At 39.0% G+C, this 18,604-nt stretch overlaps 1 protein-coding gene and 1 pseudogene across 1 annotated transcript; both read right to left on the reverse strand.

The window, feature by feature from the left end:
- Window positions 1-1,977: 1,977 nt before the first annotated feature.
- Window positions 1,978-7,841, reverse strand: LOC116538631 (annotated as a pseudogene).
- An 8,071-nt stretch (window positions 7,842-15,912) lies between these two features.
- On the reverse strand, window positions 15,913-18,272 carry LOC116538581 (C-X-C motif chemokine 2). Its single transcript, XM_032260996.1, has 4 exons — window positions 17,941-18,272; window positions 17,719-17,842; window positions 17,524-17,607; window positions 15,913-16,703 (listed from the first exon to the last, which is right to left on the reverse strand). The coding sequence occupies exons 1-4, from the start codon at window positions 18,038-18,040 to the stop codon at window positions 16,688-16,690; spliced, it is 324 nt and encodes a 107-aa protein (XP_032116887.1). The 5' UTR covers window positions 18,041-18,272; the 3' UTR covers window positions 15,913-16,687.
- Window positions 18,273-18,604: the final 332 nt, after the last annotated feature.

Consider the following 18,604-nt stretch of genomic DNA (forward strand, 5'->3'; position numbering starts at 1 on the left):
GCATTTGTTTCTCTGTGAATGACTTCGTCTCATCTTCATTTAGTAAGGTTAATTTTGCTAGATGTAGTATTCTTGGGTGGAAGATTTTTTCTTTCAACACTTTGAATATAATCTTCCCATTCTCTTCTGATATGAAAGTATTATGTTGAGAAATCCACTGTAAGTCTGATGGGGTTTTCTTTATGGGTAACTAAACACATTTCTTTTGCTCTTTCTAGAATTTGTTCTTAACTTTGACTTTAGACAGTCATAGGGAATATCTTTTTGCATTGTATCTGTTTGGGTAAATTGAACCACCTGAATCTGAATGTCTAAATTTCTTGCTAGATTTGGAAGTTTTCATCTATTTTTTCATTATATAGATCTTCTAATCTTTTCTTTGTTTCTTCACCCTCAACGATACTGATAATTTATATATCCATTCATTTTCTATTGTCACAAATGTCACAAAGCCTTTGCTCTTTCTTTACTATAATTTTTTTCTTTATTTTTATCTAACTGAATTATATCTAAAGACCTGTCTTCAAATTTTAAGATTTTTTCTTCTGCTTGAGTTATTGTTAACACTTTTGAAAGTATTTTGTATTTTCCTTAATGAATTCTTAAGTTCCAGACTTTTAATTTGGTTTGTATTAAAAATATCTATCTCTTCTGTAAATTTATCATTTGTATCCTGAATTTAAAAAATTTTTTTGTGTTATCTTTCAGAATTCTCTAAAATATCACTGAGTAGCCATTAAAATCAATATTTTGATTTCCTTATTTGGAACTTTGAAAAATTCTTTATGATTAAGATCTATTGCTGGAGCATTAATGTTTTCCTTTTGAGGTGTTGTATTTTCTTGCTTTTTTATGTTTCCTATATCCCTATATTGATTTCTGGATATTTGGTTTAACAGGAACTTTTTTCTATTTTTGAATTTTCTTTAGTAAGCGAGGACGTTTTCCTGAAGATATATTTATGATGTTTGGTGTGTCAGGTACTTTGGCTTTGATTCTGGCACATGGAGTACCATAGTCTGTGTGATTTCTTTGGAAGTAGACATCATTAGTTTTATCTGTGATGTCCTCTACACTACACGAGGTGTGCAGTAGGCTATACCATATAGGTTTATGTAAGTACATACTATGATGCTCAAACAATGACAAAATCGCCTAATGAGGCATTTCTCAAAATGTGTTCCTATTATTAAGTAATGCATGACTGCATTTTTGATCATCCAGTATCCAACCCAATAGCTTGCAGAGCTCGAAAGTGGTGGAGCCAGATTACCCCATTATTCTGACTCCAGAAGATGTGCTTTTAGCCAGATCATAGCTATCTTGTAAAAACTGTTTATTCCTGCATGCAGAACACTTTATATGTCTGGCATATTAAAAGTGATTAATAAGTTTGAGCTATTACCACACTATATAAAGACTGGCACAGATCGTAACTCAGTGACTTTTGTTGGCCATATTGTAAAGTACCAGATTGTAAAACAACACAAGAAGGGGAAATGTAAAGCTTTTTTCCATAGCAATTCTGTTAAAATTAATAATATGTAACAACAAATCAATAGAAGTTTTTGTTTTTATGTTAATAATTTTGTAGTGACAAAATTAATTTTGTTAATGAAAATTTTGTGGATATAAATTTTAGGGGTTAAGAAATGAATGGAAATTTTGTTGATTAAAAAAGAATTAGTAGTCTACTAAATTTTAAGTTCTACATTGTACTTGCTTGCAAGGTCAATACTAATGCTAGAATTGTAACCATGTAGATATTAACTAAATGCTTATATATACAAACATGCCAGGGTAAAACATTTAACCTCAAGAATTTTTTTCTTTCTTGCTTGCTTCAGAAAATATCACAGGATTTTTAATAGGATACATTAATTCATTTCTATCATGTTTTGTATTCTACCAGTGGTAAATGTATATACTTTAAAGTAAGAAAGCACAGTTTTAAGGCTTACATTCTACACCTTTATTATTTTTTGGGTTTTAAGGTTAAACAAACAGCAGGATAAATATTCAGAGAATGTTTTAAACAAGACCTACTGGTACTAAGACACTAAAATACCCTATTAAGTTCCTGAACATACTAACTAAAATTTTTTGAGCAAGTATTTTATGCTGGGCTCGGTTTGATTACTAATATCATTAACCAGTATAAAATCTGTTCATTATCATTAGCATGTCTAGTCTATCAGTAGAGCAGAGTGGAAAAATCAACAAAGATATGTTTGAATAGAAATTTGCAAATATGAAAGGGAAAGTTCACTACAATATTTAGCCAAGGATTGGGCATACAACATATATATTGAAGCCTGGTTTGCTTATTTTCATCTTATTTCTGTTATCTTTTATACAGCATTCTCAGGAAAAAAAGTGTGATTTTTGAAACAGAATGGAAAGTAGATCAACATTTTAATACAGTAAGAATAGGTATCCTGGGTAAATAAGCATTCGAGAAGTCAAGGATTCAAAATCCTCCCCTTCCAGTAGAAAGCTTTAGCAGAAAGTTAACCAATTAACCAGCTGATTCATCACCTTCCAACATTTTCTGTACACATTTTTTTATTATTATTCTGGGAGCATCTGGGACCAGGCAGATTTTCGTCCCATCCTTCAGTGTGGCTCTGCAAGAGAGAACAGAATTATCTGTGAGTGTGCTGGCCTGACTATCAGAACAGATCTGTGAGACTGGAGAAATCAAGTGCAGATAGGGATGGAGGTAGAGGGCTTCCCTGATGAGGCAATCACACAGAAGCAGTGGTTTACATTAAATGGGGTCCTGCTGAAAACAACTCCAAATTGTGGATGTTTCTGGGATGAAGTGCCGAGGTTGACTTCACACACGTGCAGCATAGTTCAGCGTACAAGTCACTGTCTAGTCTTTCAGCTGGGGTTAAAAGTGATCAATTAATGGTCGTGAATATTTTTCTCAGTTCTCTTCATTGTAAATTGAGAGTAATTGCACCTCTCTCATAAAGCCGTCGTGAATATGGTCTGTAAAGCTTTAGTGAAGTGCACAACAGAATGCCCAGCACATGGGAAGTGCCCCTCTGTGTGCCTCCTCTACCTGGAGTTGTTGGTATAATGGCAATCTCCAGCCGCAGGGCCACCAAGCTAGTCTTCTCCCAGACACAGGTATAGCAGAAGCAGCAACAGGTGCAGGGACATTTCCCTTTCCCAAAGTTTCTCTTAGTTTGTCCATTGGTGGAGGAAGCCAGAGAGTCAGCAGCAGTACCTGCAGGGGATGAAGTGGTCTGGCACTGTTACAGGAGGAGGTGGCATTGAGTCTGAGGCTTATGGTGCAGAAGCCTAAGTTAAAGATGTTTTCAGAGCCTGAAGACTTCCACTTGAGGGTGAGTTGCTGCCTACAAGTCTGCCGCTAAGTGGCTTTTCATGCCCTGTAGATGTCATTTATATGCTCTCCCTTGAAGTCAGTAAGGCAAAAGAGGTAGGGAAGGGGTATGTGAGAGTATGTGGTGATATAGACATACAAGTCTGTCGAGCTGTACCCAACCCAGAGAAAGACCAGACAGGTCAAAATCCCTACTAAGTTGCATGTTATGCATCACTTCACATTCCTAATCTCCCTTTCTTAATACCTATCTCCCTTACACATGTATAAGAACTCTATGTAGGAAGGTGAGAACTAGACTAAAACACTACATGTATTTCCTTTGCATGACTATGTAACAATATGCAGTCTTTCCTACAATGCAGTTTATAGGCTTAGTTTATAGACTTCTATACACACTTTAGGGGCACCTGAAACCACAAATATATGGCCCTTGAAAGAGAGAGTTCTCTTTCATTTCTAGTGCCAAAGACAGCTGATGGATAAAATAATAGCCAATTACCATCAAAGGCTTATTTTGGATTTTACCTTATTGAACTGTTTCTGCCTTTGAAATAAACTTTGTAATTTTATCAAGAAACTACAAACAAAACTCATTCTCTCTTTTTCTTTTTTTTTAGTTTGCAAGCCAATTTTTCCTATTGTTGAACAATTTTTCAAGATGCCTACTGAAGTTCTGTATTTAAGTGTGTCATCCTACAGGTTACATTTTACAGTTTACATTAGAAGTAAGCAGACTTCCAAATTAACTCCCCTTGGGAAGGTTTGGTGACTTGATGGTGACACTCTATCTCTGAATAAACCATCTTATTATGAGTTCCTCAAATTTTTAATGTACTGATTAATGTAGAACCTGATGACACTGAATAGCACAATGATTATTTGTCCTAACTTGTGCTAAAACAAGAAATTTTACTGATTGTTTTGCACATAGACATTTAGCCTGTATGTGATAATCTAATGATTCTAACTCCTTTATTTTATCCTCCAAGGTAAAAAAGGACAACTCTGGTATGAGGTGTCTTCCTCTCTTCTTCTAAACTTTCCCAGAAAGCCTTTTAACTTTTGAAAGACTCTAGAACACCCCTAACTGTGTTGATGTGTCTTTCCAAGTCTATATTCCCAGGTGGCTTTCCGTAAACTTTTCCAAAATTGTTTATGCCTCAACGGAAATAATTTCAGTAGATAAATGTATTTCTTATTTTTTCCACCCTACTTAATTGTTTCTCATAAACTATAGTTTAGCAGTAGAAAACATTAAACTAAAATAATTTTTCTTTCCATCTCAACACAGAATTTCTAGTCTTAAGCAAGCTTAAAAGAAGGGCATAAGCTGAGAGTCTGGGTTCTTCTGAGAGCTGAGATGTGGAGTCAATTGCAGAGAGAAGGTAGCAGGACACAGAATGAGGAGAGCAGGCTTCTTTCTAGCTCCTCCTGCAGGATGACTTCACAGCGTTTCCTTGTTATGGAGACTGCGATATTGTGAATTCTCAAGTAAGATACATTTTCATTAAAACGTAAGATCAAAGCCATTTCCAGAGCAAGATATAAAGGTTTTTATCATTATTCATTGTATCTTCAATTTCTGTTCAACATCCTGAACATATTGTTGAGAATATTTATTGACTTTAGTGGACACTTCTTTTCTTTCCATACCAACCCTATCCGTCTTTCTTCCCTTGTTCATTAGTAAGATTTCCCAAAAGTTCCTGATCCTTTTGAGGAAACTACAGGAAAAGTCTCCTGAAGTAATGATGTTTGTGAGTGCATTGACAGTAGGAAAGAGGTAGGCTTGGAGCACAGCATCACTGAGTCATTGCCTTAATCAGCAAATGTGGCTTGTCACAAAAGACACATCGTCAGCAAGGTTCATGAGGAAGTAGTAAAAAAATTTTTGAGTCATCAAAATTTTGTAAGCCTATTGGTCAGCCTTTAATATCAAAAAACTTTTTACTAATTTTCATTTACTCAAAAAAATATTGAATAAGCATCAATTATGTGCCAGGCTTTATGAAGTTCTCTTCTTTGAGTGACTTAGTCATTTTAGCTATTTCTTCTTTAAAAGTCAGACCTAAAAAATTTGTGCAAATTAATGAACTATGAATAATACTCTACTATTACTGCAATGATGACAACTGCTACTGTTAACTCCTATTACTGTCACCTGCATCATTCCCTTCGATTTTCATGATGAGAAACATTATACTCACAGTGATAAACTGACTGTATAAAAATAGTTAAAAGATATTTTTAATAAGTTATTCAGTTGAAAGCAATTAGCTTATACAAAAATATGACTTAAATAAATGCTAGAAGTAGGAAAAATTCAATTTTTTTGGTTTTAAAAGAAATTCACGGCCTTTTTCTAAATCTTACATTGTCACAATGTATGTGTGTTTGGTGCAGGAGGTAAGTTATTTTATCTGTTTTCCCTTTATGTCTTCTTATAAATGGCAGAGACTTTCAGGAAACAAGCCAGTTATCTAAGACCTAAAGTACATCTTATGTTAGCTGTTTTAAAACAAATTATCTAGAGACACTGGAGGACCACTATTCAAAATTTAGACATAGGCTAGCACTTCTCTGCCTCACACAGAACATTTTAACACACATTTCCCAAATCCTACTTTCAAGTATGAAGAAACTAAACTACCACTTGAAAATCAATCATAAAAGCAATTTCTTCAGCAAATGCTTAGAGATAGTACTATTTTGTGTAAATTTGTTAAAGTATCTTAATCAATAAATTAAAATATTAACCAGCAAAATATTTTATAAATAAGTGCTGAAACCAAATGTGTTTTCTGCGTAACTGTTAGTTGACAGGAACTGTCCAGATGTGAATTCCCTTACTCTGGCACTCAAGTTAATTGAGGTTTTACTGTATACTGCCCAGAGGTGAAGCATGGACTGAAAGTGGGAGGAGAGTGAGGGGGCGAAGGAGCTGAGAAGGAAATACCTTCTAGGGTGCTATTACATATAAGTATTTCAAAGTTTTGCAGGCCTCAGAAATTATACTTTAAATTCTGTTGATAAATATCATCTGTTGAATCTCAAATGCATGACAGTTAAACAGTTTCTCAACATATTCATTCATTTGAAGAAATTCTAACATAATGTTATTCTAGAGCCTGCAAACACATTCCATTGTTACCATGTACCGTTAATCCTCTTCCGCTGTGTAATAAGTTGGCCTCAAAGTTAGTGGTTTAAAATAGATTTGTTATTTCTGATATACCTGCATGTCACTGTGAGGTTCTTCTGTTACACTCACTTAAGTGGGTGCAGTCAGAAGCAACTGAAATGACTAAAAATAAAAAATGGCTTCATTCAGATGGGAGGTGGTTGGTGTTGGCTGCTGGCTGTGATTTGTTCTGGGTTACCTGGGTCCTTCTCTTCCTCTTTTTGAAGTATAATTATTTTACTTCCATGAATAAACAGAAACGAGGGATGGTGGGAGGGAAGGAGAAGGGATAAGAGAAGGGGAAGGAAAAGAAAAAGGAAAAGGAAAGAAGTAACAAATTAGAAAGAAATAAAAATAACATAAGCCCCTCCAACTCCCTCCTCCTCTCTTTCTTCTCTCCTCTCTTCTGTCTTCTAGTCCTTCTCATCTCTCCTCCCTTTTTTTGATCCTTTTCCCTTACTGAAAAATCTTTAATTTCTGTGGGAAAACGGAGTGTATTTTTGGCATAAAGATCTTAACTTAGATCTAAAGCTCCTTATCTCTATGATTTCTAGGTGATAAGGATCCTGCCCAGGGTCAGGTATGTAACAAGATTATTAATATCAATAAATTAATATTTGATAGATGAATGTTTACATGAAGATACGCTTTGGTAGTACCTGTGTAATTGACAGAAAATATATACAGAATATAAACTTAACAGAGCTTTGTTATAAAGACTCATAGCTTATAATAACTTATACAAGTCCATGCTAATATAAACATATATAATATATTAATCCAACTGCAGTTTGAGTGTATGTGTGTATATATATATATATATATATATATACACACACACTAATAGGATTAGCCTTCTGTCTTTCTTTTTCTTACTTTTCCTAAGATTAGGTATTTTATGTGTACTCCATTTTTAGTAATGTTCTTTCTATCATGTCTACTAAGAAAACTATAGACTCTTAGAGTCAGCTATTTCTAGGAAGTTAAACAGATGTTTTTATTTGATTCAACAGGAAGTTATGTGACACTCCATAACCTAAATACTATATATGTCTGCTTACATTTTAATTTCATAGCTGATACACTTTGATTAATTCCAAATACAATGTTATTACATATGGAAGCTTTCTGAGTTTTCCCAGTGCCTAGAAGGAAAAGATAAAAGCCACAGTTGGCTTATCATATGTGCCCAGGACAATGACAGCCAGCAGGAGGAGTGCTGGTGGGCTCTGAGTACCCGTGACTGTCCTTGATGTTGATCCTGGTCTGGATGGTGGAATCAATGCTGCAGCCCACTTGCATGGGCTCCCTGCAACCCTGAGGATGTTTTAGTGCTCTCCTAGTACTCTCTCTCCCCACTAAAGAACAAAAGGTACAGTTTACCAAGTAACATTCTTGTCACTTACAAGCCAACAAGGACACTGAGTTTGTTTTTCAATTACTGTTTGAATTGGGGTTTTAGGGACATGGTGAGATGAGCTTGTTGAATAGACAAATGAATCTATTATGTGCTTGGGGTGAAACTGCACTATTGCAAAGGAGTCAATGCCAGTTGTGGTTAATGGTGACTTACAGAATGGACTCTTGAGAATATCTATGCAACTTTACCAATGACATGTTTGTAAAAAGTAGGGAATTAAGATGCATTTCCTTAGGAAGTATTTGCTTTTGGATTTTGTACCATTTAAAATATTAATAGAATTTATCAAACTAAAACTATGTGTACAGCTTAGATATGCTGCAGAGAATATCGAGTTCAGATTATGACTTTTTTCCTATCAAAAACTGCAAACTACAGTTTACTTGTTGTTTCAAGAGAGCTGTTTCCCTAGTCTTAAAGTTTAATTAATGAAGAGTGACCTATGAGCTTTGATTTCACTTCTTAAGCAGTTTCATAAGTGACCTTACTTATCCCATAGTGACCACATTTTATTTCTGGATTCCTTTTTAGGGAATTTTTTAAAGCAACAGTGACAATTCCAACTAACTTACACTAAAAAGGGAAAGATTTATCACTTTTAATGTGGAGGACAAAAATGTCAGTACAAGTACCAACCTCTTCACAGGTGAACATGAGGCTCTGGATGTGGTATGGTAGACTCCTCAGCTTTAGAGCCTATGGATCCAGATTCCAGGTTTTAATTTTAAGCCTAGCAGAGGAAGAAAAGTCAGAGACTGATGCCCTGCTGTTGGGGTGATTTATTACTCTGCTGTAAACACAGCAACTCCAGTTTCTTGATTTGAGTTGAGTTTCTGCAGAGTAGGAAAGCAAACGCAACAGTCCCTTTGTGAGGTCAAGAGCTCAGTTGTGCATAGCAATGGCCAGTGTGGTTAGGCATTCTCCTGTTATGAGCTTATATTTCCTTCTGCCTCATTTTCCGTTTTTCCTCCTCCAGATTCTCTGGTATTATATTCCTTAATACTTCCTTTGATGTGACAATTGTGTTTCTGTCCTAAAAACCTGGGGTGCTGCTGTCGTGCTGGGGCAGCATTGAATACAGAGTTCCCAGAGGGCTTTCTCAAGATAAACACTCTATCAGGTCCATTCAAAATTCCAATAGGAACAATGCTAACTAATGCAGTCAAATCTTAAAACCATTATTTTTGGTATATTGGTAAAAAAGAATTGAAACAACATGCAACTTAGTAGTAGTTATTAATACCTGAATGTTAGAAAGATCAGCCAAAATTTTGGTCCGATGTTTCCACAGGTGAAGTATCCAGCCACTTGCTTTTTCTGCTTCTATTCATATGAGTTTTGAAAAAGAAAACATTTTACTCACCATTTCACTGCCAGCTTTAACTTTTTGATGTTAAGTCCCCTGAAGTCCAAAGAAGATATATTTAGCTTATTTTGTGTAATAAAATTATGCAGGAAGCATCGTACATATGAAATGGTGCTTAACCTCCTCCGATTTCTATTTATATAAATGTAGTATTAATATGTTTTTCAAAGTTCTCCTGCTTCAGTTTCCCATGTAGCTGGGATTAAAGCGTGCGCCACCACACCTGGCTAATTTTGTATTTTTAGTAGAGATGGAGTTTCTCCATGTTGGTCAGGCTGGTATCGGACTACTGGCCTCAGGTGATCCATTCACTTCAGCCTCCCAAAGTGCTGGGATTATAGGCATGAGCCACTGCAGCCGGCCAATGTCTTGTCTTTTTATAGGAAAGGGCTTACTTAGAACAGCGAAGCAGTAACTCAGTCCTATTAACTCTGTGCCCAGAATAATCCAAATAACTAAACTTTTCCTTCTCCTTTAGTAAGGCCTGTTCAGCATAGTGGAATGCATCCTGGTGAAGATTGGCTAGTAGATTATACTCAGATGCCCCCATGTAAAGGATTTAAATATTTATTAGTATTCATTGGCCATTTACTGGTTAGATTGAGGCTTTTCCTACCCGGTCTGAAAAGGCAATAATGGTTTCTAACCTCCTATTTAAGGCAATAATTCCTAGATTCAGGCTTCCTAAGAGCTTGCAAAACAATAATGGCCCATCTTTCACAGTGACAAAAACACATCTCCAGCCCTAAGAATTAAGCACCTCCTTCATTTAGTATGGACACCACAGCCTTCAGAAAAAGTAGAAAGAGCTAATCAAACTCTAAAAAATACTATGCCAGGAAATGTCAGAAACCTGATTATCTATATTGCCTGTAGCTTTGTTATGGGTTCCAGCTGTTCCCAAGAGAAATCTGCAGCACAAGGCTTTTGAAATAATGTATGGAAGGCCTTCTTAACTACAGACTTCCTAATAGACATCAATACTTTCAAGCTACAAAATCATGTACTCAACTTAGGACAAATGCAAAAGATGTTCCTTGAATATGGAAATCAAAGACTCCCTTTTCCTACTAAGGAAGAGAATATTGTTACAACCCAGGCAGCAGACTGGGTCCTATTAAAAACTTGGAAGGAGGCATCTCTAGCAGATCAACTTTCCCCGAAAAGGAAAGGTATCCTATCAAGCTCTCCTCAGTACCCTAACTGCAGTTAAACTTCTTGGAATACACATCTGGGTTCACTTAAATGAAACCTGTCTCTTATGAAGTCCCACAGCCCAACAGAACACAAGGGACTCATCCCATTTATTCCTGTGAGCCACCTAGTGACCTGTTCAAAAGAAATAAAAGGGGTGGGTAACCTAAAGATATGGATTGATATTCTGTTTTTGCATATAAGCTGGAATCACACAAAGAGTAACTTACTTGCTAAGTAGGCACATACTGTAGCCTCTCTACATGAACCAACACACTGTTGGGTATGAAGAGAATTGCCACTTTCCTTTACTTCCATGTTGTCCTAGTACATTCAACCAGCAAACCTAAGCTTATGGGATTTTATTATGATTGGGAAACTGAGCATTATAATCATAGTCCCTATTTTCCCATGTACCATAGCCACACAGGCCTTTGCCTCTTCCCCTCTTATAAAGGGACAAGGAAGCACCTTTTTCATCTAATTAGGAAACAGCTAAATCCCACCTCATCTTTAGGTTATACTGTACACAACAGATGTGGGTGGATGACAGTTGTTCAAGTACAGATACCAGGCAAAACATGTCTGTTTTGAAAGGTGCAATAATAGTCACCACCAGACTGAAACCAGTGATATGGGATGGTTGCCCCCTCAATAATGTAATCAGACCCTTCTTTTATCAGATCAAATGTGGATAGCATGGCAACATAATTTGTAAAAAATGGGTGCCCACCTTTCCCCTTGGGGACAGTTATGGACTTGTGTAACTCATGGCTCGTTGTATTTACTTTATGATTGGGCTGGAAGGTGTACATGGGGTTGTCCTTATTTCCTGGGACTTATCCCTACCAAACTGGACTCTCTCCTATCTAACTGGAAAATTGTAGAGGCTCGCCACAGGGCATCAATAACAGTCTTCTTGCTGGTTCTGTCTGACGGCTTATTTTCCCCACAGGCAGCCACAATCATCTCAAGTTACAAGTTAAAGCCTTAGCCAAACACATAGGTGCAGCTTTCAATAATACACGCCATGCCCTTACCCTCTTAACTGAGGGAACTTCTCAGATTAGGCAGTTGGCCTTACAAAACCATATAGCTTTGAATATTTTAACAGCAGTCCAAGGTGGAGCTTGTGCTTTGATCAAAACCAGATGTTGTATGTATGCTCCAGACTATTCACGTAATATCACCCAGGCTATAAAAGCTCTAGACACTCATATCTCTGCCACTGATGCACTGTCAGTTGACCCTATATCACCTTGGTTCCAACAACTACCCAGTTCTTGGAAAGCCTTTCTGTTTAGTTTACTTAGGATGATTTTACTTATTTTGCTTTGCTGTCGTGGAATATATTGCAACTGTACTCTTTGTGTGGGAATGCGAGATAAGCTTACTCAACGGTTTCTTAAGTTGGACACATTAATTTTCCAGATTTTGCCTTTTGCCGGGACTCATTTATGAGCAACCCTCACCATACCGATGCTTTCTGAGAGAGCTCCTCTCTACCCTGGATACAAAACGCTTTAATAGTTGGGCAGGAATATCATCATCCCTGTTCAGCCTAAGGAAGTTACAAAAGACTGATGTTTGTCTTTCTGCAACTTTTAGAATTAAGCGTCCTCTTGTAAAAGGAATGGGGAAATATGTAAGTGGTGTTCAGTGACTCCATTTTTTTTATTTTATTTTATTTTTTTATTATACCTTAAGTCCTGGGGTACATATGCAGAAAGTGCAGGTTTGTTACATAGGTATACACATTCCGTGGTGATTTGCTGCATCCATCACCCTGTCATCTACATTAGGTATTTTTCCTAATGCTGCATCTTAAGTAAGGGCTAAGAAAACATAAGGCTGGGACTTCCTGGGCTGCATTCCCAGAAAGTTAGATGTTCTTAGCCTCTGGAAGTTTACAGTTAAGGGAACAGATTGATAATAGTTACTAAACAGACCCAGACTTATGGGTGTCCTGATATCCCGATATATTGAGAACAGAAGCATTCCTAATTTTTCTTGAAATATACTAATATAGTAATTAAGAAAACTAATCCTTCATCAGAAATTCTTATATCAGAGCACATCTCCCCATGATATTTTTTTAATCTTATACATAAACAAGTGATGTACCTAGGGTGAACACATTCCTCCTTTTAATTTTGGGAACACCCTACTCTGTCCATGGAGCAGCTGTTCTTTCACCACTTTACTTTCTTAATAAACTTGCTTTTGCTTTGCACTGTGGACTTGCCCTGAATTCTTTCTGCCCAAGATCCTAAACCCTCTCTTGGGGTCTGGATTTGGACCCCTTCTTGGAAACATCTTTCTGGCGACCATGAAGGGACAATACTGAGGAGACATCGCACCCAAAGGAAATAGACTACAACACCGATTGATTGACTTCGGGTAAGCAGCAGGGTACCCGGGTAAAGGATAGGATTGGGTTAGAGGCCCAACTTAGAGGAGACAGAGTCTCTCCTGACAGAGAGAGTTAAAGTCCCCTCGTAATAAAAGACAAGGACACTTGACCAAACGTGGGTTCCAGGCCCAACTTTGGAGCGTTAGGTCCATCCTAAAATTTATGGGGTTAGAGGCCCCTCTCAGTTGTTCGTCTTGGCTAAGAATAGGTTTGGCACTATGGGATGGTAACCGTTATGCTCTTCATATTAACCTGCCTTGTCCACTTTGCTGCATGAATCAATTTTTTGGTTGTTGTCTCTGCTTCAGTGTCATTTACAGGGACTTCAGTTAACTTGTCTTAGAGATTGTAACTTTCTGTTCCCCTGTGTGCCTCGTGATTTATATCCATTTGCTTGTGAAACACTGGAAACAAAAAAACACTGAAGGCTTCATCTCTGAAATTGCTGATAGAGATTTGGTATTTAAGCAATAAGATTACATAGATGTGGTTATATACTGTTTCTTAATAAACTTACTTTTGCTTTGCACCACGGACTTGCTCTGAATTCTTTCTTGTGTGAGATCCAAGAACCCTCTCTTGGGTCTGGAACCAGACGTTTTTCCGGAAACAGCATTGCTCGGGAAACCTCAGTCACTGCGGTCATTGCTGTTTCCTGCTGACAGCCTCTCAAAACTATGATGTGTCACATAGCATTCTTTTCCTACTTCCTTCACCCTGTGACGACCACCTCAGATAGGCTCGTGTCCCACTTCCTGCTGTAACACTTTCTACAGGACACTGCCTTGTAATTGCAAGTTCTTGGCAACTTGGTGTGAAAGCAAAATTTTCATATCTACTTTGTCTAAGACAGAGACACAGACAATGTCCACGGAGTTGGCCTGAGGACCGAAGGCAAGAACCAGGTTTCCACAGCCTCCGTAACATTTAATCCCTGCAGCACTTCAGAAGGCATATTCTGTTATTATCCTCATTCTATAGAATGTGGAATGAGGTTGAGTGAAGTAAAGAAACTAGCTCAAGATCACAGTGACAGAGCTGGAATTTACTCCAAAGTCAATCTGATCATTTGATATCTGTCTTTAACCACCATGCAAATAAAAGCATCTCTTTTGTCCTTTGTATGTTCCCTGTTCCATATTAGCAAGAGCTAGGTAGCCAGTAGAGCAAGCTCCAATATTTGAGGTTAAGGACTTTGTCTTAATTGTAAGGAGTGGTTTTATTGAACCCCTGGGTGCTATTTGTAAACATTTTTCAGTGTCTTCTAAGTGGGGGTTAGGGAGTGAATGCTACCATTTATGGAGTTTCTCGAATGGTTTGCATTTATTTACCTACGAATAGTTTACAAATATTCTTCTTTCTCATCTCATTCATAATTAACTAATAATCTTGGAACTATTAAGATTAACTAAAAACAATAAGAGACTGTTGTTTTTACCTTTTTTAGCTGTGAGAAAGGCTCACAGAAGTTGTTTCTTGCTACTTAAAGGTTGTTCCCTTACTTACCCAGCTACTTGGGACAATCCAGAACTTGATCTCCAGTACGGAGGCTGCCAGCCTCACCTTCTTGCCTGTCCTGGAGGCAGTTACCCAAGGTTCAGAATTCCAGAATGAGTCCTGAATCAGAGATAAGTAGATACCTCACGCATGTACAAATGTCCTTCCTTTCTAGGTTTGGAGTGTGGTTTCTTTTAGATTATTGGGATCTTTCTTCCTTTGACATGACAGTTGTGTTTCTGTCCTAAAAACCTGGAGTGCTACTGTCATCCTGGGGCATCATTGAATTCAGAGTTCCCCAGAGGACTTTCTCGATAAACGCTCTATAAGTTTCTATCAAAATTCCACTAGGAATTATGCAAACGAATCCAGTCAAATCTTAAAAGCATTGTATGTGTTATATTGCCATAAAAGATTGAAACAACATTAACCTTAGTGCTGGTTACTTATATCTGAAGGTTAGAACGTTGAACCCAAATTTCAATCAGAAGTTTCCTCCAGTGAAGTATTCAGCCACTCACTTTTTATGCTTCTATTATGACACAAACTGTTTGAGTTTTGAAAAACAAAATAGCCACCATTTTACTGACATCTTCATTAAATTGTCAGCAAGCATATGAAAAATTGTGGAGCAAAAGCAATAAAATGAGATCCCTTGTTAAGATAACTATAAGAATGTAATTTTTTTTAAGTGAAAGCAAATTTAGTAAGAAAGTAAAGGAATTAAGAATGGCTACTCCATAGGCAAAGCAGCAGCCTGAGCTGCTGATTGGCCATTTTTATGGTTATTTCTTGATTATATGCTGAACAAGAGGTGGATTATTCATGAGTTTTCTAGGAAAGGGGTGGGCAATTCCCTAGAGCTGAGGGCTCCTCTCCTTTTTGGACCATATAGGATAACTTCCAGAAGTTGCCATGGCATTTGTAAACTGTAATGGGGCCAGTAAGAGTGTCCTTTAGCATGATAATGTATTATAATTAGTGCATAATGAGCAGTGAGGCTGAACACAGGTCACTCTCTTCTCCATCTTGGTTTTGGTAGGTTTTAGCTGGCTTCTTTATTGTTACCTGTTTTACCAGCAAGGTCTTTATGACCTGTATCTTGTGCCAACCTCCTATCTCATCCTGTGACTTTCAATGCCTAACCTACTGGGAATGCAGCCCAGCAAACCTCAGCCTCATTTTACCCAGCCCCTATTCAAGATGGAGTTGCTCTAGTTAAAACGTCTCTGACAAAATTTCCCCCTTCATATTTTTAAGGAGTTAAATTGGGGTAGCAAGGCAGTAAGGAATTTCTTGTAAAAAGGCCAATATATATCAGTAATTCTGCGATCAGGGGCAAGACTATAGTTTGATAAAGCACACTCTTTACTAGGTGAGAGCCAAGGGGAGAGACAGCAATCAACACATGAAATAAGGCATAATTCATTGTTTGATTTATCTGTATAGCAGATTGAAAGCTCAGAAAAAAAAAAAAACTTTGAGAAATAAATATTGATATAAATCATCAGATTTTCAGCAAAGATAGTCCTTGTTTCCCCCCAAAATAAAAGAAACATTTTGCATTTTTAACTATTTTATTTTCATGTCTTTTGTGAAAACATCAATAAATATCAAAAAACATACGATGCATAATCAACATTTAAAAAGGCAGTATGCCTTACAAGGTAGACATAAAATGTCCAAGGGATATTTAGAACATTTTAGTTCTTAAAGCTTCAACATGAGAAATGTTGACCACACACTGTGAAATCTTTTCAATAAATAACAATTGACATTCATCTTTACAGTTACAAAAATAGACACATATACACTCCCCTGCCTTCACATTAATCTCACTGGTCATTTGCTTGGATTCCCCCAGTCTCTATCACAGTGGCTGACATGTTGTGGGTTCCTCAAAAATATTAGCATAATGACTAGAGAATATCTGCAAACCTTCTCTACCTTCAAATTAAATAGGAATCGGTATAGAAATAACTTGGCTTTGACATAAAATAATCAATAAATATATTGGGATATTATGCAAGTAGATTCAATAATGCTCAATATTTTACATGTAAAATATTAACATAGAATCTTCAAAAACAAACAAACAAATAAATAAATAAATAGAAATCTTCTCCTAAGCCATGCTCAAACACATCAGGTGCAGTCCAGGTGGCCTCTGCAGCTGTGTCTCTCTTTCCCCTCCTGCTCCTATAAGGGCAGGGCCTCCTTCAGGAACGGCCATCAGTGAGCTTCCTCCTTCCTTCTGGTCAGTTGGATTTGTCACTGTGATGAGAAAATGGGTGCCCTGAGTAGGTGCTTGGGAAAGCAGACTGCACAACACTCTTCTCCTGTCCTGTTCCCCCAGGCTCTAGAGTTTTCTGAATGCAGTTTCCCCAGCCTAGCACCCAAGTGGCTACTGTTGTTGACAGCTGTGCTGTGTGGCAGGGACCACTAGGCTTGGGATGCTCTTTCAGGAATGGGGGTGGGGCGGGGGTGGTGGTCTCCACTGTACTACTGGATTAAAGACAGCCAGAACCTGCTGCTCTTTGCCATACTGGGCCTCACTTAAGCCTCAGAGCAACCTCATGATGTAGCTACTGTTATTTTCACTGTTTGGCTAAGTCTCAGAAAAACTAAATAATTGTCTTTCAGTGACATGGCTAATAGGTGGTGGCACCCAGATATGTACCCAGTGCAATATCATTGTGAAATCTCTGCTCTTCACCCTTAAACTTTTACAAAAAACCAGGAGTCTGCTTTTTAGGTCTGAAGTAAAATAGAAACTAGGGGAAATGAAGTCTGTGTTTATAAACAGGCAGAAAGCACTTCAGCACAACTGGCAAACTCCAATGAGAAATTAAATGAAGGCAGTTTTACCTACATTCAAGAAGGAGGGAAGAACCTGGGCGGGGACCGCGGGCACCGTGAATTTCCTCTGGCACCAGAGCAGATTAATAATCTTCATGGCAACTTTGTATAAAATAATCTTTTTTTCAGTCCTTTAGCTAACCCTTGGGTTTTCCTGATTTACTATTTCGGGGCCAGATGCCAGTTTTTCTGACCAACGGCTCTAGTCGCCTGTGGCATGGAAACCATAACTCACCTGTTAAGAATCTTTTCGATGATTTTCTTAGCCATGGGGGATGCGGGGTTCAGACAAGCCTTCTGCCCATTCTTGAGTGTGGCTCTGCAGAGAGAAGGGAATCCGTGAGGCAGGAGGTCGGGCTGGGGACAGGGTTGGGGCAGCGGGAGGGTCTGGGACCGCGCGGTGGCAGCGGCAGCGCGGGGCGGGACTTACATGACTTCAGTTTGGTCGCAGTGGGGTCCCGGCCGCTTCACTTCCACACTTTGGATGTTCTTGAGGTGAATTCCCTGCAGGGTCTGCAGACACTGGCAGCGCAGTTCATTGGCCAGGGGCGCTCCTAGGGAAGAGGAGACTCGCTGATTGAGCGGGGCCGTCGGCCGGGGGCGCCCACCCCAGCCGCGTCCCGCCCGGGGTCCCCAGGACGCCAGGACCCACCTGCCGCGCGCCGGCCGGCGGCCACCAGAAGCAGGAGCAGCAGCGCCGCCCGCAGGAGCCGGGGGTTGCTGGGGTTGGCGGAGAGCGCGGCGCGGGCCATGGGGCTCAGCAGGCGGGTCGGGCGGCGGTGCGAGGAGCCGGAGAGCTGGCGAGGAGGTGCCTGCAGCCCGGGCTTTGTGGCTCCCCGAGGTCTGCGAATCCCTTTTATGCGTGTTTGGGGCTGGAAATCCCGGAGCCCCCGGGCCAGGGAAATTCCCGGAGCTCCTGATCGATCGGGAGTCCGGAAGAAAGCACTGGCCCCGCCTCTGGGGCGGAGTGGGGTCGGGTCACTCAGGAGTGACGGCCGAGTCTGGCTGTCTTGCGTAACTCCTGCCAGCTGTGGGGTTTTCGCTTTCTTCCGCAAATCCCTGAAGCGGGAGCGAGAGCCCGCCACTCTCAGAGAAAGGGAGATGCCGCCTGCCAGGGGCGCTTCGTGAACCCAGTGCGGCGCGTGGCGGATCGGATCCCTTAGACACACACAGGGACCGCGCTACATCCTTAGGAGAGGAGGGGGAGTTACTTGTCTGAAAGATGTTTCAGTTGCTGGGACTGGAAGAGTTAGGGCAAGAACTACCTCAGTATCTATCCTGTCTTTAGTTTGACTTTTGCAGATTTCATTCATCTT

This window comes from Sapajus apella, unplaced genomic scaffold (genome assembly GCF_009761245.1).
Source record: "Sapajus apella isolate SASKATOON/1434 unplaced genomic scaffold, GSC_monkey_1.0 scaffold121, whole genome shotgun sequence".
In the NCBI taxonomy this organism is placed as follows: domain Eukaryota; kingdom Metazoa; phylum Chordata; class Mammalia; order Primates; family Cebidae; genus Sapajus; species Sapajus apella.